The following is a 22,054-nucleotide window of genomic DNA, read 5'->3' on the forward strand; positions in this document are numbered from 1 at the left end:
GTAATGTATGATCTTACCACAAGTTCTTTTCTGTTTTCATTTTTCCTCTTCTTTTTATTTTTAGAACTTTGGTTTACACAGTGAATTTGAAAATCTATCAGTAAACACAAAAATCAAACATATTGACTGGGAGCATCATCTGTGCATGAATATTCAGAGGCTGACTCTGTTGATTGGCCTTGTTATGTATTCAGCATTTCTCAGTGACTCTAGGATGGAACTGTTCTCACACTGGAAGAACCACCCCAGAGAAAGCCTGGATCACACTCATTCATTAATTTATTCGGTCATCCAGCCACTCTTTTTTTTTTTTTTTTTTTTTTTTTTGCAGTACGCGGGCCTCTCACTGTTGTGGCCTCTCCCGTTGCGGAGCACAGGCTCCGGACGCGCAGGCTCAGCGGCCATGGCTCACGGGCCCAGCCGCTCCGCGGCATGTGGGATCTTCCCGGACCGGGGCACGAACCCACGTCCCCTGCGTCGGCAGGCGGACTCTCAACCACTGCGCCACCAGGGAAGCCCCCAGCCGCTCATTGATTTGGTGGAATTCGGCATGTTCTTCTCCATTTACAAGGTCAGGGTTTTTTTGGCAAGGCAAGTGGTAAATAGCTAAAACTGACCCACATTTCCCCCTTTCCATTGGTTTGGTTTTCTTTCTTCACATAGAATCTAATCAGCCTAATTCTCACCTTGCTTCAGAAAGATTCTTGCAGGAAGGAAAATGAGTCCTGCCATCGTTACATAACTTCTCACGGGGCTCCCCTTTATAAGTTTATGACAGCCAGGAGTTGAGCCTGGAGCTCCGAGAGAAACAGCCGTACACTGATTTATGATGGCCGCTGCTGAATCTCACCCCTCTTTCTTTCTTACAGCGCCATGTTACCTTGGGGTTACAAAACTCTTTTCACTGTTCTTCGGGGGAATAATAATGAAGTCCCAGTTTGCAAGTATAAACATGATCATTCTTTGCCTATTATTGTAAATCAAATTTTACCTTTTGCATCAGAAGCACAGAAAACATTTTTATACTGTTAGCCACCGCAAGCCTCTCTGCGAGTCTGTTTTTATATAACCCTGGGATGACCTGAGGTATTGTTTGAGCTACGCTGACCAGGGAAGCTGGCCACACGGGTAGTCTGGCTATTTCTCCTTACAGACCTGAGCACTTTGCATGAGCAAAGTGTAAACTTGATCTAAGCATAGCATTAGGGTTAGTAATGTGGGCTCAGGACTCCAATTGCCTGGGCTCAAAGCCTGGCTTTGTAATTTCCTATCTGTGTGGCAGTGGCAAGCCACTTAACTTCTCTGTGATCAGTCTCTTTAGCCTTAAAATAGGGATGACGATGATGGTAATATGTTACAGGGTTACTGTCAGGTTTAGGTTAGTCAATACAGAACATTTAGAGTGGGGCATGGGACATGAGTAGCGCTCTAGTTGTTAATTATTTATAATGGCTTTTAGTGTAGTAGCTCTCAATTTTTTTTTTGAGGATGAAGCCCCCATTTTAAAGAAACACCAATTTTTCAGATTCCCAGGTGATAATGGTAAATTTTTTGAGATCTACAGAGTGAGCAAATACATAACGACAGGAGACCAGCAGTGATAACTTCTGTAATGAGGTGGGGCTCACCACTGTCCAGTCCTGTCCCAGAGTTGGGGCAGGGCTTTCCCTTCCACGCTGCTGCCCCTCTCTACGTCAAGGCTTGTTTCAGGGGTGCTTGTGAGTGGTGGCCATTGAAAAGGAGGCTGTCCCCTCTGGGCAGGTGGGATGAGCTCAGCAAAGTCTCTGGACACCATTTGGATGCCAGTGATGGACGGGAAGCAGTGCAGTTCCTGATGGAAGCCCTGCTGGTCCCTACAAGACCAGACATATTTTGTGACTTACTCCTGCATCTCTACCCAATGGCCTGGGTCTTGACCTCTGGCCTAGGTCACACACCCCATCCTCTCCTAGCCCTAGACTCCATCATCATCTAGTGTCCCTGGGGACGGGGGATGGAGTTGGGTCTCTTTCTCTCTCTCTTTGTATCTTCATTCTCACCTATCATGATGTCATAAACTGTAATCCTGACTTTCCTAGGGCCTCCCCTTTTAATTCTTAAAGCCAGAATGATTTTATTCTGTATTTCTGTTTCAACAAACCCTAGTTCTTTCACAGGCTCTAAGAGAGGGTCAGACTGATGCAGAATTGGTCCTGATACTATATGTCACCACTGAATGACACCGGTAAAATCACTTCACCCCTTAGTGCCTCAAGTTCCTGATTTGTGAAATGGGGAGATAAAATTACCTTGGTCATGGGGTCCTGGGTGTTTAAATGGGACAATGCGTGTAAAATGCTTAGCACAGTGAAGGGCTGGGCACGTGGGGATAGCTCAATTTAAAACCAAACGACATAACGCCAGTCACATAAAACCAAAGATACAAAAATGTTATTTTTATGGAGTCTAAAGAGAAAATTAAGTAGAAAACTCTCTTTATCCAATCCTGACCTCCAAACTGGACTCTGAATGCTTAGTCCACTTTAAACATTCATCCAAATTATTAACACTGCTTTGAAATCCTCCCTTCTATTCCCTCCATCCTGTGACCTCTGACATGAAGTCATGATGTGATGTCACAATTCACCTCCTACTCCGACTTTGTGAGAATTTCCCGACCTGGTTCTTCGGCTCCCTCGCTTTTTGCATCTGGGAGGTCTCTGTCTGTGTTTGTGGTCTCACCTCCAAGCACTCTGCGGTACGGTTGCCATGCATTTCTCTCTTGATTTTATTTCCTTTGGCTAAACATGAACAGTGATATTAGTGAATGGCTTCAGAGAGTCTTCTTCCTTCCTTTACGTTTTTAAGGAGTATATTTCTGGTTTTGGTGTCCATTACAGGGGTAGTTAGGTTTCTGTTCTGTAATGGTCAAGATTTACAGTACAGAAAATTAGGGCTGATTATTTGCATTTCAAAAATTTCCCTTCTGTGGCAGTCAGGTAAGCCCTTCCAGTGCCCGATTTTTTTTCCCACTTGGCTTTTCCTTTCTCCTGGGTGCAGGACCAGCATCGTAATTTGTGAAGCCCAGCACAAAATGAAAATGCAGACCCTCTGTTTTCCAGAGTGGCTACACCATTTTACATTCCCAAAAGCAACATATGAGGGTTCCAATTTCTCCACATTCCCACCAACACTTGTTATTATCTGTCTTCTTTTTTTTTTTTTTTTTTTGCGGTACACGGGCCTCTCACTGTTGTGGCCTCTCCCGTTGCGGAGCACAGGCTCCGGACACGCAGGCTCAGCGGCCATGGCTCACAGGCCCAGCCGCTCCGCGGCATGTGGGATCTTCCCAGACCGGGGCACGAACCCGTGTCCCCTGCATCGGCAGGCGGACTCTCAACCACTGCGCCACCAGGGAAGCCCCTATCTGTCTTCTTTTTAAAAATTGTTATTGAGGTGTAATTTACATAAAACGTTATGTTAGTTTCAGGTATATCACAGTGATTCAATATGCGTATGTATTGAGAAATGATTTCCACAATAAGTCTAGTTAACATCCGTCACCATACATACAGATTTTTTTCTTGTGAGGAAAACTTTTAAGATTTATTCTCTTCGCAGCTTTCAAATACCGTGTACGATACAGTATTATGTACTATAGTCACCACGGTGCACATAGCATCCCAATGACCTATTTATTTTATAATTGGAAGCTGTATCTTCACCCAATTTGCCCACCCCCTACCTCTGGCAACCACCAAATGGTTCTCTGTATATATGGGCTTGTTTTTTTTCTTTTTATTATAGCAGTCCTAGTGAGCATGAAGTAGCTTCTCATTAGGGTTTTGATTTCCCTGGTGACTAATGATGTTGAGTATTTTTCACATGCTTGCTGACCACTTGTATATCTTCTTTCGAGAAATGTCTATTCAGATCCTTTGCCCATTTTTAAATTGAGTTACCGGTCTTTCTATTGTCAAGTTGTAGGAGTTCTTTATATGTTCTGGTTATTAAACCTTTATCAGATATATGATTTTCAGATATGTTCTCCTATTCTGTGGGTTGTCTTTTCACTTTCTTGATAATGTCCTTTGAAGCACAAAAATTTTTAATTTCTTTTTAAACTGTTCATTTTTAAAAATAATTAATTAATTAATTAATTAATATTTTTGGCTGTGTTGGGTCTTCGTTTCTGTGCGAGGGCTTTCTCTAGTTGTGGCAAGTGGGGGCCACTCTTCATTGCGGTGTGCGGGCCTCTCACTGTCGTGGCCTCTCTTGTTGCGGAGCACAGGCTCCAGACACGCAGGCTCAGTAGTTGTGGCTCACGGGCCCAGTTGCCCCGTGGCATGTGGGATCTTCCCAGTCCAGGGCTCGAACCCTTGTCCCCTGCATTGGCAGGCAGATTCTCAACCACTGCGCCACCAGGGAAGCCAAAAAAGTCTTTAATTTTGATGAACCCAATTTATCTACTTTTTCTTTCGTTTCTTGTGCTTTTTTCATATCTAAGAACCTACTGCATAATCCAAGTTCGTGATTTATTCCAACATTTTCTTTTAAGAGTTTTTTAGTTTTACCTTTTACATTTAGGTCTTTGATCCATTTTGAGTTAATTTTTGCATATGGCATGAGGTAGGGGACATGTAATTTTAACTCCCACTCAGCCTGTTAATAATCGTGTACCCTTTGGTAAATTCTTGAACCTCTCTAAGTTTCAGTTTTCTCACTCGTAAAGTGGGAATAACAGACGGTACCGAAATCATAAGGTTATAGTGAAGATAAAGAGAAAATTTACATAAAGCACGTAGCACAGGGCCTGAAGCATCCTATGCTTAGTAAACATGGTAGTTATTACTGTTATGAACAATGAGTGAATGCCTTCATAGTGGAGGTTCCAGAAAGATGGGCAGCATTTCTGAGACCGGGATCCGAGGAGGGAGAAGAGGCTTGCGTAGTCTATCTGGGGGAGCAGGTCTGGGATGGTTATAGGAACGTCTGCCCCCGGTAGATCGCTGCCTCATGATCACCTGTAGGGATTGGTAAAAATTCTAATTTCCGGACACTGTCACAGAAGTACTGAAAGGACCCCCCCTGGGTAGGGGGCCCCAGAATCTGTATTTGTGTCAACTTCTCCAGAGGCATGCTTATTAAGTGTGCAGGGCTGCGGTACGGGTGACGATGGTCGCTCCTGCAGCGCCGCCTTTGACCTGCGGGGGGCGGCCGAGGGGCCGGGGCGGTCAAGGCGGCTGCGCAGAGCCCTTCTCACGCGGGGGACTCCCAGCCAGATCCGCGCCGCTCAGCTGACAGCTCCGAAGACTGAAGAGGCGGTACGCTGGTTGAGCCGGGCGTCTCCAGGTGGAGCCGGCGAGTGGAGGTGAGGGGACCCGGAGCTAGGGCGGAGGGCGGAACTGTCGGGCCCGGCACGGCGGGGCAGCCGGAAGGTACGGTGGGGACTGCGCTCCGGGCGCGCGAGGCAGAGAAGGGCGGCCGGGCCGGGACTGCTCAGCGGGCTTCAGCTCCCCAGACTCGGGACTGGGCGCCCACAGCCCGGCCCGGCTAAGACCCACGGGGCGCTTAGAGGAGGAAGGGGAAGGACCAAGCCCTGCTCCCTTGGGACGCCCCGGGCCGGCCCACACCCGTGCAGCGCCCTCCGTGTCCAAGCGCCGGGGCAGGTAGCAGGGCTCGGGCCTGCCCCCAAGTTGTAGGTGAGTCTCACAAAACAAGGACTCCACACCCCGCGGTGAGCGGTGGAGACACCGGCAGCGGCGTGCTGAGCCCGGAGCCAGGGCAGACCCCAGCGCTGGAGCCCGCACGGTGTGGCCTGGGAGTATGAGTAGGATTTTCCCAGGCCCAAGGGAAACCCGGAGGAGGAGGGGCCTTCCCTCACTGATGTAGCGGTTTCCGGTTTGCCAAATGTAATATTAAACTTGAATTCTCTCTTGTGTCGTGGCACCGGGGTTTATTCTCGTTCCCGTGTTACGGCTGAGGAAACAGGGTGGTCCGAATCCAGGTTTAGTTATGTATTAGCTGTGTGACTTTGGGCCAGCAAGGACTTAAAATGTCATTTTTCTCTGTATAATGGAAGTAGGGCCAGGACTTGGTCCATGGGGCTGTGGGAATGTAACGAGCTAATGCATTTAAAGGGCTTAGCACAATGCCTGACACACGGTAAGAGCTCCCTAAGTGACTGTTCTTACGGTTATTGTGACGACCGACCCAACCTGCTCCTAGTGGGATGTGGCAACGCTGTCACTGAACCTTGATTCTAGTCCCCCATAAGAGCACACTGCATCTCACCCCAATTCAGTTCTCACTTTTTCCAGTGTCTAATGTAAGGCACTGCTAGATGCTGAGAACAATATACGCAGATGCAAAAGACTTGATCCTCATCCTTAAGGAGCTAATGCAGTCTGGTAGGAGAGGAAGTGCAAGTTCAGAGGAAGAACTGTAATGCAAGGTGGGTTGTGACAATATCATAGGAAAGTTACAGTAGAAAAGTTTGCTGGATTTTTAAAGAAAGACACGATATCTAATTGGAAATTTTTACGTGGAATAGGGGCTTTGGATATGGGTCTTGAAAGCTGAATGGATAGAATCAGAAGGAAATCTAGGTCAGCGATCTGAATTAAGGGACTGGGACCCAGTGGCAGCTTCAGAAGCTGGGGTCTGGTGGGGTAGGTCATGAGGAGCTGCCGATTTCAAACAGCTTGGAGTAGAGCTTAAGCCTGGCTGCTCATTAGAATCACGTGGAGAGCTTGGATAGCTACTGATGCCTGATTGAATTGCTCTGGGGTATCGCCTGGGTATTGGGATTTTAAAAGTAGCTTCTCAGGTGATTCTACCATGCAGACAAGGTAGAGAACACTAATCTAAAACCAGAAACTATAAATTCATCTCACCCCATTTATAATGTTTGAACAGGAAGAAACAAAAAGCTTAATTACATTATCACCATGTACTACACCTGGTAAAATTGTTTACAATTAAGTAATGTGAAAAGACGGTATAGTACATAGTAATACTACTCAGTAAATGTAAATTAATCCTGAATTTCATTCTTAGCTTATTTGGGAGTCACACATCTGAGAACTTGGTTTTAAAATTATGGTTTTATATCATATTTTTTGCATATAATATTAGGATGTTCATAGGATTCTCTAAAACCCATCTATGGACCACTCGCCCCTTCTCCTTCATTCCCAGTTAAGAAGCCTGGTAAAGCATTTAGAATAGGACTTAAAAGTGTGTGTGTGTGTGTGCGTGCGTGCGTGCGTGCGCGCTTTTATTGTTTTGTTTTCAAATATCCTGCTGTCTTGCTTAAATTAACCTAATGTTGAGTGTCCCTGGCAGGATTAATTCATTAGCAGGCAAGAGGACAAACTGGAGGGGGATAGGAAGTGAAGGAATAGAGGAAGCAGAAGAGGAAAGGAAAAACAAAATCAAGAAAACCGCAGGAAGTCGTTTGCTATGGGAGCATGCTGTACTGTCCTCTCATAGGACCTCAGTGTTTCTCCTCAGCTCCTCCTGGGGCTGAAGGCAGTCAGATAAGAAGGGCGCTCTTATTACTGGGGACATGCACATGTCCGTTCAACCACGTGCCTCAGTTAGGCTGACCTAGGAGAGTAATATGCAGCTGTAGATTAGGATTGACTGTGTGTTAGGATGTGTTTGATTTAAGTGATGGTAACGGAAATTCAGAATTTAAATTTGGAGAGGGTCCTAACACCATCTTTTGTATTTTTTTTTCTGCCATTGGCAGGATTTCTGTAGTATACCTAGTGTGAGTTCCACATCTTGGCCTCTTATCCAGCTTCAGCAGTCTCATCTCCATCATCTGGAGAATAAATGAGATTTGCGTGAGTTCCAAACTGAGCTGAAATACGGACTGCAATGCTAATATCCTTTTCTTCTGGTTGTTATTAACAGGTACTAACTGACCTCGAATAGAATATGTCACTGTGTCTTAGGGACACAGCTCAAGCAGAACTGTTATCATCTGCTGGAAAAACGTACTTTTTGAAAATGGAATCATTTTAAATGAATTTGTCTAAGTTTTGTAGTATTTTATAATGTGAAAAACCATGTCCTAACTTTTCAATTCTGTGCATTTCAGTTTAGAAAAATATTTCAGCCAAGAGGGAGCATATTTGCAAATGCAGTTATAGTCCAGTATTTTAATTGATAGAATGGTAATTTTGGTGGTGGTTTTATTAAAGTAATTTTCGTAGATTCTCACTACATATTTTTTGCACATTTAAATTATCTGATAGTGTGGCGCATCTTTCAGTTGCTGTGATTAAAAAGCATTGTACAATTTAATTGTAGCATATTTTCACGGTTGGTGTTACCTTAAAAAATGATAAATGTTACAATTGATTTGACAAAATTCATTATTGTTTCAAAAATTTAATGTTATTTTGCTACTTCCTCAGTTATCTGTCTTACATAGTATCTGTCCCTGTAACATTCTCTAGAGTAGGGTGGTCTCAACTGGGAGCAATTTTCTTCTGCCTTCCCTGTGCAAGGGGGGGATATTTGGCTGTGTCTGGCGATATTTGTGACTGTCACAACTCTTGAGGGAAAGGGATGCTATTGGTATCTAGTAGGTTGAAGCCAGGGATGCTGATATACATCCTCTAATGCACAGGATAACCTCCCACAACAATTGTTTGTTCCAAAATGTCAGTAGCGCAGAGATTGAGAAAACCTGTCCTAGAGATTGCTGTGGATTTAAAAAATTCATTTATTTTTAAGCATATCAAGTATACTTTGACTACTTTTATGAGCAAGGCATTTTCCGAAGTTCAGTGGGCAAGTCAAACTAATTTGTGATTTCTTTGATTGTGCTTTTTTTCTTAAATCATACCTAACTGATAAAGTCAGCAATTAAAAGAAACACAACTCTCCTTTTTGGAAAAGGCTGTTACTGTTGCAGAGCTACTGGAATATTAGATATGCCTGTCATTTTTAGTTTGACAGAAAAGTGAGAATATTGATTAATTCTTTGCAGTTGTTTTTGAGGAACTTTCTTTTTGGGGGGTGTGCGGGGGGGCCGTGGACAGTGCCGCTAGACTTTTCCAAACTCTGTGCCTTTTCTGTTCTTAACTGACTTGAATGATTGTCTTCAGCTCCTCAGAAAATTAAATGTCGTCAGAAGACCGAGAAGCTCAGGAGGATGAATTGCTGGCCCTGGCGAGTATTTATGATGGAGATGAATTTAGAAAAGCAGAGTCTGTCCAAGGTGGAGAAACCAGGATCTATTTGGACTTACCACAAAATTTCAAGATATTTGTGAGCGGTTAGTTAATATTCTCTTAAACAGATTTTTCTAAATAAAGGTTATTCTCAGTTTCTTAGTGTACCCTAAATTATTTATCATCTTGTATTTATAGGCATTAGTGATATATGGTAGTATTACAGATTTAATGCCTGTTTCTCTTTTAATTGAAAATTGAGCTGGGGGTGAACAATTTTCAATTTGATTCTGCCTTTTTGATCACTGAATTCGGATATTATCCTGCATATTTCATGCATCCTAATCGTCTTAACTAGCAGTTCATTAGCCATGAGTCATTGGCTGTTAAATAGGGATAATAAAAGAGAAAATGAAATAATATATGTGAAAACACTTGGAAAGACTTAAAGTACCATGGCGGTTGTTAATCCTATTTGGTTTCCAGAATCTTTTCAACCACCATAAACACATGACACTTGCTGCTACTCTGTGACCTTCTGCTTCAGAAAAAAGTTGAAAACTGGTACTTTTGATACCAATGTACCAGATGTCATCTGTGAACACTTTCTTAAAATGTTTCTACTATAAAGGCTTTGAGTAAACAAATTAAGTGTGATAACTGAAAATGAAACTGTGATTGTGAGAGTGTTGTGTGTTGTGTCTTGCCCTCAGGAGATCCTTGTACTGGCACAAATTCTCCCAACTATGATTCATGGGTAGTTGGCACATGCTGGTCTAAGTAGGTCATGGCTCTTTGATAGAAATAAACGTCCTTTTCTCTAGATTGTGTCTTTAATCATCTACTGTAAAACAACAACAAAAGAAAACATTGTGTTATTACTTGTCATTAGTGTTAGGAATTATACTCAAAAGTGTATACAAGAATAAGTTGTGTATCTTCATTTTAAATTTCATGATGCTTAGTAGATTTTTTTAAGGGCTTACAAGATTTTTTTTTTAAGGTGGCGGCTACGAAGTAACATTAGGGAATAGAAGGTGCTTTGGGGGAGGGTTTTTATCCCCTCAACCAAAGCATTACGTTTTTCTTGAGCACTGCTCAGCAGTAACGGACACTCAAGTGTTGACCAACTGATCCTTTCTAATCTTTGTTTTTGGTTCAGGCAATTCAAATGAGTGTCTCCAGAATAGTGGCTTTGAATACACCATTTGCTTTCTGCCTCCACTTGTGCTGAACTTTGAACTGCCACCAGATTATCCATCCTCCGCCCCACCTTCATTCACACTTAGTGGCAAATGGCTGTCACCAACTCAGGTTAGACCCGAAACTTAATTTCTCCTATCCATCTTTAGAAACTTAAAAATCATCTTTAATTGAACACTACCTTGATGATCTTGAATTCAGTGCATGAAGAACAAATGGGTTTGATTTTGTAATTTTTTTTCCCTTGCCTTCATGAATTGTAATGTTAATAAACTGAAAATGTTTGGTGTTTTAGAAAAGAATGGCGTAATTAGAACGATTAATCATTTTGAATTGCAGTAGGAGTAATTTTTAATCAAGTAAATTGTTTCTCTCTTTGTCTTGTTATTTTCCTATTTAATCTGTATTGTAATGGATACTATAAGGTCCTCCTCATTTTCCTTAGATGTTGGTATTGCTTTTTTTTTGTTTTTTGGGGTATTTTTTGCTGTACGCGGGCCTCTCACTGTTGTGGCCTCTCCCGCTGTGGAGCACAGGCTCCAGACGCGCAGGCTCAGCAGCCATGGCTCACGGGTCCAGCCGCTCCGCAGCATGTGGGATCTTCCCGGACCGGGGCACGAACCCATGTCCCCTGCATTGGCAGGCGGACTCTCAACCACTGCGCCACCAGGGAAGCCCTGGTATTGCTTTTTATTTTTTTTTAGTTTCTTATCCATTCCTTAAATGAAAGATTTAATTGTAGTTAGGAGGACTAAAATTGAGCTAATGTAGTTATAATAATAAATATTTCCTAAGAAAACGTAAGAGTGCTTTTATTTTTAAAAGTCTGTATAATAATAACAGAGTTATTGACTACTCTCACATAGGTGTGAATGCACACGAATAGAAATGTGTATGATTCCTGTAGATATCTCATTAAGGCTTGAGATCTTATATTATGATCTTCATTTCCTCTGGGTTGTATATCTTTTTCTAGTAACAACCTCAACTCTTGATTGAGACATAAATATGGCTTGAAGCTAATATAATGTATTCTGGGGTAGATAATGGATTAGTAGCAGTTATTGTTCTAGAAGTCATGATGAAGATTGATAGGCTGATGTATTAAGACAAAAGCTGTCAGAGTTACTTGACCTCAAGGAACAGCTGTCAGTTTTTCCTTTTTGATCATGTAATTTTCATTCCCACCCCTGCTCATCACCACTCTAATCTTTAGATGAGAGTGCTTTTGTAAAATTGAACTTACAGTTTAAAAACAAAATTAAACTTTAAGAAAGAATAATACATGTAGAATAAAAAGGAATTTTACCTTACATTTTAATATCTGTGTCAGAGGCAACACATGCAAGACAGTGGATGATTTGCCCAAGAATATCAACGATGTTTGACATTTAGATCACTGAGAGTTGACTGAATTATCTAGATATTTATAGTCCCATTTCTCTAGAGAGCTCTTGATACTTTATGTCCATGCATGTTTGCACATATACAGTTTCAGATTCCAGCCAAATAGCATCTACTTAATGCTGGCTTTTAGGGTGTGGGGAGAAGAGGGTTATTCATGATTTTATGTTACACAGCTAAAATTACAGTAGGGTTCTCTATCAAATTTTTGTCCTTCCTTCAATTCTTGTTTGTTACTGGGCCCTGATTCCTTGGCATCATGAATTTCACCTGTTGATAGTGAAGTTGATTCATGGCCCTGTCCCTCACTGAATTTGGTTGGTAGATAGAAGTGGGTTTAGTTTTCTAGTATTTTCCATTATTCCTCTTCCAGTATATACACACAGTCTCTCTCATGCTCTTCTCTTTCTTCCTCCCTTATTCCTCACATTTATGTACATCCCAGATGCCTCTTTTGAGAAGGGACTAGAGAAGAAAAGAGGATGGAGGAGAATGGCTTCTCCACTGGACTTGGTAGCTCAAACAATACTCACGAACAAGGCTTCCCTTTTAGTATTTATTACATTTTAAAGATTTCATCAGGTTTCTGGTTGATCATATAAGCATATTCATGCAAATGTATAAAAGCATTAGTTGTCCAATCTTGAAGTAGTCAGTAAGTGTTTAATTTTGTGCCTGTATAGGGTTTAGTGAATAGCACTACACAGCGTAGGGAAGAGAGAATGTGGTCCTTTTTCACTTGGTATTCAAATTTACAAAATTTATTTACATCTGGAAGGCTTATTTTTTGATGTTTACCTTAAAAAGAAAAGCTGCTTATGATTCCTGAGCTCTACTTTAAAATATTTTACATTTCTAATGGAAAATCTAATTATATTTGCCTTTCAAATTGAACAGACCAGCTTTTTGGTTTTTTTTTGTTTTGCGGTACGTGGGCCTCTCACTGTTGTGGCCTCTCCCGTTGCAGAGCACAGGCTCCGGACGCGCAGGCTCAGCGGCCATGGCTCACGGGCCCAGCCGCTCCGCGGCATGTGGGATCTTCCCGGACCGGGGCACGAACCTGTGTCCCCTGCATCGGCAGGCGGACTCTCAACCACTGCACCACCAGGGAAGCCCATGAACAGACCAGTTTTAAGGAGGAAAAGTCAAAATAGTTTAAACTTTGGTTGCTTAGGTTAGGAAATGTGAGCTTTGCCTATGGCAGCCAAACCATGTTAAGGGCTTATAATCATGTCTGGATTCAATATCAGCCTGCCTCCCTCTGTTAGCCAGGATCTGGTGTAAGCCCAGATTGCTTAGTTAAAATCAGCTTGTAAATCTGAATACCAAGGACTCTGAGGTTAGATTCTGTTAGTGATTCTTTCGCACGAGGTGGCTTCTTGATACGACTGAAAGAATTAATTTTAAGGTTTGGATGGTATTTTTAAACTGTTCTTTTCCTAATCATTATTGTAGGGTACCTACAGGGCTAGGACTCCAAGGAATAGAAATAGTTCATTTTAGAACTAGATCTCTTCTCCTACACGAGGTAGCAATACTAACGTGAAGAAAAATAAGGAACAGAAAAAGTCCCCCATTGCAGTGGCTCGTATGTAAACCTAGTTCTGCATTTGGTAGAGTCTTGCTGTTTCTCTTGTTTTAATGATACTTCTCTTAGCTTCTGACCTTGTGTTCTACTGTGGCTTGTGTTGCTGAATAGTTTAAGAAGTGCTTCGATAAGAACACTGATGCTGTTGTGCAGCACAGTTTATCACAGAAGTGAAAAATCATGTTAGGAGGTAGAAAACCCTGACCTAAAAAGATTTCAAGGGAAATCAGGAGTTGACAGCATCGTCATCTTTCCAAACTTACCAGCATCCTCATGTGTTTTCCCCTAGCTGTCTGCTCTCTGCAAGCACTTAGACAACCTGTGGGAAGAACACCGCGGCAGCGTGGTCCTGTTTGCCTGGATGCAGTTTCTTAAAGAAGAGACCTTAGCGTATCTGAATATTGTCTCTCCTTTTGAACTCAAGATGGGTTCTCAGAAAAAAGTTCAGAGGAGGATGGCTCAAGCTTCTTCCAACACAGAGCTAGATTTTGGAGGAGCTGCTGGATCTGATGTAGACCAAGCGGAAGTTGTGGACGAGAGAGCTGTGCAGGATGTGGAATCGTTGTCCAGTCTGATCCAGGAAATCTTGGACTTCGATCAGGCTCAACAGATAAAATGCTTTAATAGTAAATTGTTCCTGTGCAATATCTGCTTCTGTGAGAAGCTGGGTAGTGAGTGCATGTACTTCTTGGAGTGCAGGCATGTGTACTGCAAAGCCTGTCTCAAGGACTACTTTGAAATCCAGATCAGAGATGGCCAAGTTCAGTGCCTCAACTGCCCAGAACCCAAGTGCCCTTCAGTGGCCACTCCTGGTCAGGTAACTCTTTTTCTCTGCTGACAGCTGCCCCCTGATTCTCTCTCACAAAGGGAGACATTTCCTCAGGAACTTCTTGGTAGGGCTCCTCAGGGCAGTCTGAGGCCTGGGAGCCAGCCCACAAGTCGTTTCATTGTATCCATCAAGAATGCCATGATCTTAGTTTAAGCAAATGTAAATGCTTCCTTTGCTGGCTTTGGAATGTGTGGTCCTCCGCAGGGATGAGCAGTTAAAAAAGTAAAGTAATTCTGGTGATTTACTCTGTATATCTGCTAGGTGGGGGAAGTACGACCCTGTCTTTATGTGACGTTGGGATCTGGAGGGGTTATCTCTTAGAATAGTTAACCAAATGTTTTACAGACTTTTAAAGACAGCCTGCTTGGTTTCCTTTTTTTTTCAGTCAACTCCATTAAGGCATAAATGTACTCATTTAAAGTGTACTGTCTGCTTAGTTTTTTTTTTTTTTTTTTGACATCTTTATTGGGGTATAATTGCTTTACAATGGTGTGTTAGTTTCTACTTTATAACAAAGTGAATCAGTTATACATATACATATGTTCCCATATCTCTTCCCTCTTGCGTCTCCCTCCCTCCCACCCTCCCTATCCCACCCCTCCAGGAGGTCACAAAGCACCGAGCTGATCTCCCTGTGCCATGCGGCTGCTTCCCACTAGCTATCTACCTTACGTTTGTTAGTGTGTATATGTCCATGACTCTCTCTCGCCCTGTCACAGCTCACCCTTCCCCCTGTCTGCTTAGTTTTTACACATGTGTAGACCCATGTAACCACCATCTCAGTCAAGATGTAGACCTCCCATAACTTGGTTTGATTTTGAAGGTGGAGTTTTAGTTTATGTGCCTCTGGTTTACACTAGCTTCCTAAGGATCTCCTCAGGATCAGAACTGGTTGGGAAATCATCAAACCTATGATGTTTTATATTTCCCTCCAGGTCAAAGAGCTAGTGGAAGCAGAGTTATTTGCCCGTTATGACCGCCTTCTCCTCCAGTCTACCTTGGACCTGATGGCAGATGTGGTGTACTGCCCCCGCCCATCCTGCCAGCTGCCTGTGATGCAGGAGCCTGGCTGCACAATGGGCATCTGTTCCAGCTGCAATTTTGCCTTCTGTACTTTATGCAGATTGACCTACCATGGGGTTTCTCCATGTAAGGTGACTGCAGGTAGGTTGTAACTGTGTGAACTCAGTCTCCCAGCGCTCCACCCGCCTCCCCCCACTCACCGGAAATAAAAAGAGACATCACTTCAATTCTTCAGTTTGGAAGAATTGTGTTCTTCTGTATTTGTTCAACACATACTTTTGAGTCAGTTACTGTCCTAGGTTCTGGGGATACAGCAGTGACCAAATGCCCTCATGGAACTTACCTTCTAATGGGGGAGATAGGCAAACAAAATAAATAAGAATATTCGATGGTGGTAAATGCTGAAGAGGGAAAAAAAAATAAAGCAGGGACAGGCTATGAAGTGTTTTGAAGGGGAAGGGGCTTTGGATTTTATTTAGAAAAACCAGGGGAGGCCTGGCTGGCAAAGTGGTTTGAGTAAAGAAGGAAGTAAGGAAACAAGCCACGCAGATATCAGGGGGAGCATTCCAGGGAAGGAATGACAGGGTAATTTCTGTCTATGAATATGGAATAATGTAGATCCTGGTCGGCAGATGCAGAGCACCTAAGCCATCACTCTTGTTTCCACTGTACACATGTTTGATCAGTCATCAAGTGCTTTCTCAGTGAGCCCAGGGAGGCCTCAGAATCTTCCTCAACACAGTGCTTCAGAAGGCCACCCTCTATTGAGGTAGTCACAGGAGGTAAAACCTGTTAGCCATTTCTGATCTAGATTGAGGTTTGAGGAATCGGGCCCTGGACATCAATTTGACTAGACTTTGGTGACTTAGTCTTTCTCAAACTAAAAGGGCTGATGATAATAGCTACTTCATAAGGTTATTGTAAGTTTGAAATGACCTATTGTAGTGCTACTTAAAGTTGTTGTAGTTGTTATACTGGTCTGTGACAAGGTAAATACAGAAATTGAGAGTCAGTGTTTGAAACTTTAATAATGATTTTGCTATCGCTATTCACTGACTAAATTTTATGGCAGTCAAATCTAATAAAAATTTAGGCTTATATTTTTTGTCTTTTTACCCTCATTTTTCTAATAATTCATTTGATTATTTTTTGCAAAAGTACTGGTCCTTGACAGAGTGAGGGAAAAAAACTGGTACTTAACCATAGTTTGAGAATGGGCTAATGTATGGAAAATGCAAAATGGTAACTACTTTTTGTTTAGTTTGTGTATTTATTTATTTATTTAAATTATTGAAATATAGTTGATTTAAAATGTGTTAATTTTTGCTGCACAGCAAAGTGATTAAGTTATACATATGTATACATTCTTTTTTATATTCTTTTCCATTATGGTTTATCACAGGATATTGAATATAGTTCCCTGTGCTATACAGTAGGACCTTGTCGTTTATCCATTCTGTATAAATATAATAGTTTGCATCTGGTAACCCCAATCTCCCAATCCATCTCTCCCCCAGGCCCCCTCCCCCTTGGCAACCACAAGTCTGTTTTATATGTCTGTGAGTCTGTTTTTGTTTTGTAGATAGGTTCATTTGTGTCATATTTTAGATTCCACATGTAAGTGATATTATATGGTATTTGTCTTTATGACTTAGTTCACTTAGTATGATAATCTCTAAGTCCATCCATGTTGCTGCCAATGGCCTTATTTCATTCTTTTTTATGGCTGAGTAATATTCTGTTGTATCTATATACATACCACATCTTCTTTATCCACTCATCTGTTGATGGACATTTAGGTTGTTTCCATGTCTTGGCTATTGCAAATAGTGCTGCTGTGAACATAGGTATCTTTTTGAGTTAGAGTTTTGTCTGGATACATGCCCAGGAGTGGGATTGCTAGATCATATGGCAACTCTTATTTTTAGTTTTTTGAGGAATCTCCATACAGTTTTCCATAGTGGCTACACCAATTTACATTCCCACCAACAATGTAGGAAGGTTCTCTTTTCTCCACACCCCCTCCAGCATTTGTTATTTGTAGACTTGTTTGTTATTTTGTTGGGGTTTTTTTGGCCTTGATGTGTGGCATGTGGGATCTTGGTTCCCTGGCCAGGGATTGATCCCGTGCCCCCTGCATTGGGAGCATGGAACCTTAACCACTGGACTGCCAGGGAACTCCCCTGTAGACTCTTTTTTTCTTTTAGAGTTTAGCTTTTATTTTTATTTATTTATTTATTTTTATAAATTTATTTATTTATTATTTATTTTTGGCTGTGTTGGGTCTTTGTTGCTGCACGTGGACTTTCTCTAGTTGTGGCGAGCGGGGGCTACTCTTTGTCGCAGTACACGGGCTTCTCATTGCGGTGGCTTCTCTTGCTGCAGAGCACGGGCTCTAGGGTGCGCGGGCTTCAGTAGTTGTGGCTTGCGGGCTCTAGAGCGAAGGCTCAGTAGTTGTGGCACGTGGGCTTAGTTGCTCTGCGTCATGTGGGATCTTCCCAGACCAGGGCTTGAACCCGTGTCCCCTGCATTGGCAGGCAGATTCTTAACCACTGTGCCACCAGGGAAGTCCTCCCCTGTAGACTTTTTAGGGATGGCCATTCTGACTGGTGTGAGGTGGTACCTCATCGTAGTTTTGATTTGCATTTCTCTAATAGTTAGCAGTGATGAGCCTCTTTTTATATGTCTTTCGGTTATCTGGATGTCTTCTTTGAAGAAATGTCTATTTAGTTGTTTTGCCCATTTTTCCATTGAGTTGTTTGTTTGTTTTTTGTTGAGTTGTATGAGCTGTTTGTATATTTTGGAAATTTAGACCTTGTCGGTTACATCATTTGCAAATGTTTTCTCCCAGCCTATAGGTTGTCTTTTCATTTTGTTTATGGTTTCCTTTGCTGTACAGAAGCTTGTAAGTTAGATTAGGTCACATTTGTTTATTTTTGCTTTTATTTCTATTGCCTTGGTCAGGAAATGTTTTGCCTGTGTTCTCTTCTAGAGGTTTTATGGTGTTATGTCTTATATTTAAGTCTTAAACCACAAAATGGTAACTAGTAATGCCAGTATTACTATAGTTATTAATTGTTAGCAGTGTCATTATCTCTAAGAAGGGACTCTGAGCGGAGAATGAGTAAATACAGTACTTCCAGTTGCCTGTTGCAGAGTTTTGTAGTGGTTATAGGCAGATGGGATGGAGAACTCACCAGAATATAATGTTAGCCTTTACTTTAGACTTCTGTATCCTTATCATTGAGAGGCTGAAGTACATTTCGGGTGTTTCACAGTGTTTGGGGAAGAAATCAAAGATAGGCTTGGGGGCTTCAGCAAAATTAGGAATCTCTTTCTCAGTCTCTATATCTATATATTTGATATTACCATACAAAATATATGATATACTAATCATTTTATTATTTTGAGAACATTAGAGCAGTAACCTTTGTCCTTAAGATGTCTAGGAACACAAAAACGTTTTGAATTAGTAGAGGAGATAAAAGTGACAGGATAAAAAAATACATGTCTGCTACATCTAAGTAGAAGTGATGGAGTCATGGGAATGAACAGTACAGAGAAAGGATTCACAAGTGAAGCAAAAGTGCAGATAGAATTCTGCCCCTGAAGATGTCCACTGCATTTAGAGGGAAGATGTCCACCTGTAAATAATGTGAGGAAAGTAAATTAATAACATAGCTAGAACATTGTTGAGAGAGGTCTTTAATTAATTGTGTTGAAAAATTAAGGTAATAGAATTGTGAGCAAAAGCCTTGTCTACAACTAAAGCCTTTGGGAATGGCTGCCCATTCCATTTGAGTTAAGTGATAAAGCAGTAGAAACCAGACTGAAGAGTATTAAAGGGAAAAGTTGACAGGAGGGACTTTTCGTTTCCTGTGGGTGGTAAACTTTATTCACTGGCTTCTTTTTATATACAGAATTGAATAGCTGGTCTTTGCCCTGGTGCTCTTGTTTAATTTGGTAGGCCTGTTGTTATCAAATGGTGAATGATGCTGATTTAGTAGAAAATCAGCGTCTGTTTCAACCTTTGTGTCATTTAGATAAGTCAGTCTTAAACTGTACTACTAGTTGTACTAGTTGCACAAATATATCAACATTAATAAGTTAAAAGCAAAGGAAAAAGATAAGCTGTTGTTCTGTCACCTTTAACAAGTCCAGCTTTTCTACTTGGAGGATTCCTGTCTGTTCTTTGTCTTTCATGCATGTGTAATTTTTACCTAGTTACAACCTAAATACGCTTTTTTCTGAATTCCATAATGAGTATTTTAACTGAGTTGTAGCCATCCTAATTATAAGTTTTAATAACTAAATATTATATCTTAAGTGGCTCCACACATAATTATTCCCTTGGACGTTTAATTCGTTTGCCATTTTTATATGTAACTTTACTTTGGATTAATTCCTTATGATGAAATCCCAGGAATAGCATTATTGAGTAGTCAAAGGTTATGGCCAATTTTAATGGTTTTTAGTCAGCATTACAAGTTGTATAAAAGTTAATTTTCCATTTCACTTTCTAGAGAAATTAATGGACTTACGAAATGAGTACCTGCAAGCAGATGAGGCCAATAAAAGATTTTTGGAACAGAGGTATGGTAAGAGGGTGATTCAAAAGGCACTGGAAGAGATGGAAAGTAAGGAGTGGCTAGAAAAGAACTCAAAGAGCTGCCCATGTTGTGGGACTCCCATTGAGGTAAAGGTTTGGGGACAGACATGGAGGCAAACCTAATTGCAAGCATGTTACGATTTCCTCAAGAAGCCTTTTAATTTTGTGCCTAATTAAGAAAACACATTTTGGTATTTATTAAACTTTCTTAACTTGGAAGATGTAAATTTACTACTAAATATTGTTATTGACCTAAAATGTATGTAGGCTTCCCATTTCAAAGTGCTTTCATACGGTGACAGTTGTTCTCACATTATATCCACCTCAAAATTGAGTGGGTTATAAAGAGGCCATACTCGAGCTACAGTCAACTCTTAACTCATCTACCTGACTAAAAAAGAATCAAGCCTGACTTCTCCTCCGAACTATATACCCTGGAATTTAATAGCTGTTTTACAAGTGCCTGCTTATGAAATGGAGACATCTGAGTCAAGATAGATAGATACAGCTACTGCTTCTTGACAAAATCTTAATATGTTTCAAAATTGAAATATGTCTTTGCATTTGATTCTGTTGTTCCAGTCCATCATATCTGAGCTGACCCTTGTGGTGATGCCCCAGTTACTCCATTAAGGAAACTGGCCTTCTATTTAACCACTTCTGACATGCCTCAGCTCTTATAGAATGGGGGACTTGGTACCAAATGTTTACTTAGATTTACGTAAAAAGTTTAAATCCCACATATTAAATCCAAACATTTTAATATTAATCTAACTATGTGTTCCACTTATACATGTTTGGTTTGTATTTACTGTTTATCAGAAGAGGTTTTGCTAAGTATCTAATTGTAGGAACACCTGCTAAGTGTTTTCTGTATTTTACTTGTAATGCAAACGAGTTAGGCATTCATAGTTATCATTGTGTGTTACCTGTATATCTCCACCCTGCATTAGAAAAGGGAGAAGACAAGGAGAATGTTGTACCAAATCATTTTGTCATGTGCATTTCTCTTTTGCTTTTGTAGCCTTGATATTTTTCTCTGTCTTTCCCACCAGAAATTAGATGGATGTAACAAGATGACATGTACCGGCTGTATGCAGTATTTCTGCTGGATTTGCATGGGTTCTCTCTCCAGAGCAAACCCTTATAAACATTTCACTGATCCTGTTTCCCCATGTTTTAACCGGTACGTACACACAGACTCCTAGTCTCAGCAGTTTTGGGTACTTGGTTTGCGGACCATAAGCCCAGAAAGTTTTACTTCAGTACTTTGCTTATTTAGAGAATTCTCATATATTTTCCCCCATGTATGAATTTTCTTGAAAATGAGTTTTATGATGAAAATATACTATCTGGGGATTTTCTTTTATTTATTATCCTCCTCAACTTTTTTAGTGAAAATTTTCAAACATACAGAAAAGATAGGACTATGATTAATAGGATACCTTCCACCAAAATGAACAATTGGTAATACTTTGCCATATTTGTTTTCTAAATTTATTGCTGAACTACTTGACCCTAAGTTGGAAATATGATGCTTCATGTCTATATGCTTTTTTCTTTAATTAATTAATTTATTTATCTTTGGCTGCGTTGGGTCTTCATTTCTGCGCGCAGGCTTTCTGTAGTTGCAGTGAGCGGGGACTACTCTTGGTTGCGGTGCACGGGCTTCTCATTGCGGTGGCTTCTCGTTGCGGAGTACAGGCTCTAGGCACATATGCTTCAGTAGTTGTGGCGCGTGGGCTCAGTAGTTGTGGCTCACGGGCTCTAGAGCTCAGGCCCGGTAGATGTGGCACACAGACTTAGTTGCTCCGCGGCATGTGGGATCTTCCTGGACCAAGGCTCAAACCCGTGTCCCCTGCATCGGCAGGTGGATTCTTAACCACTGTGCCACCAGGGAAGTCCCTCTATATGCTTTCACATGTCTTTCCTAAGATAAGAAAAGTCTTCTATATAACGACAGTACTGCAAAAAATTTAACAACAATGGCATACTATCATATAATAAAATATTTAAGACTTATCAACTATCCCTAAAAATATCTCTTGAAGCTGTTTTATTATACCAGGATCTAATCAAGTTCAATCACTTTATTTGGTTCTGTCTCTTTAGTTTCTTAATGGAGAAAAGTTTTGCCCACCTTCTTTTTGTTTGTTTGTTTGTGTTGAGGGGAGCATTGACTTTTTGAGGAGTCCAGGCTGTTGTCCTGTATAACTTCTTACCTTCTG

At 41.3% G+C, this 22,054-nt stretch overlaps 1 protein-coding gene across 14 annotated transcripts in view; it reads left to right on the forward strand.

Annotated features, from left to right (window-relative positions):
* Positions 1-22,054, forward strand: part of RNF14 (ring finger protein 14) — a 46,799-nt gene that overhangs the window by 22,181 nt on the left and 2,564 nt on the right. Inside the window, exons 1-9 of one of the 14 annotated variants that reach the window (XM_060143857.1) lie at positions 5,248-5,350; positions 6,313-6,433; positions 7,736-7,902; positions 9,105-9,274; positions 10,333-10,484; positions 13,655-14,182; positions 15,130-15,358; positions 19,741-19,913; positions 20,882-21,012. In XM_060143857.1, coding sequence (XP_059999840.1) covers positions 9,121-9,274; positions 10,333-10,484; positions 13,655-14,182; positions 15,130-15,358; positions 19,741-19,913; positions 20,882-21,012 — 1,367 coding nt within the window. In that variant the 5' untranslated portion in view covers positions 5,248-5,350; positions 6,313-6,433; positions 7,736-7,902; positions 9,105-9,120. The other 13 variants (XM_060143855.1, XM_060143856.1, XM_060143860.1 and 10 more) reach the window with 13 other exon arrangements.

Source organism: Lagenorhynchus albirostris, chromosome 3 (genome assembly GCF_949774975.1).
Source record: "Lagenorhynchus albirostris chromosome 3, mLagAlb1.1, whole genome shotgun sequence".
NCBI classification, from domain to species: Eukaryota; Metazoa; Chordata; class Mammalia; order Artiodactyla; family Delphinidae; genus Lagenorhynchus; species Lagenorhynchus albirostris.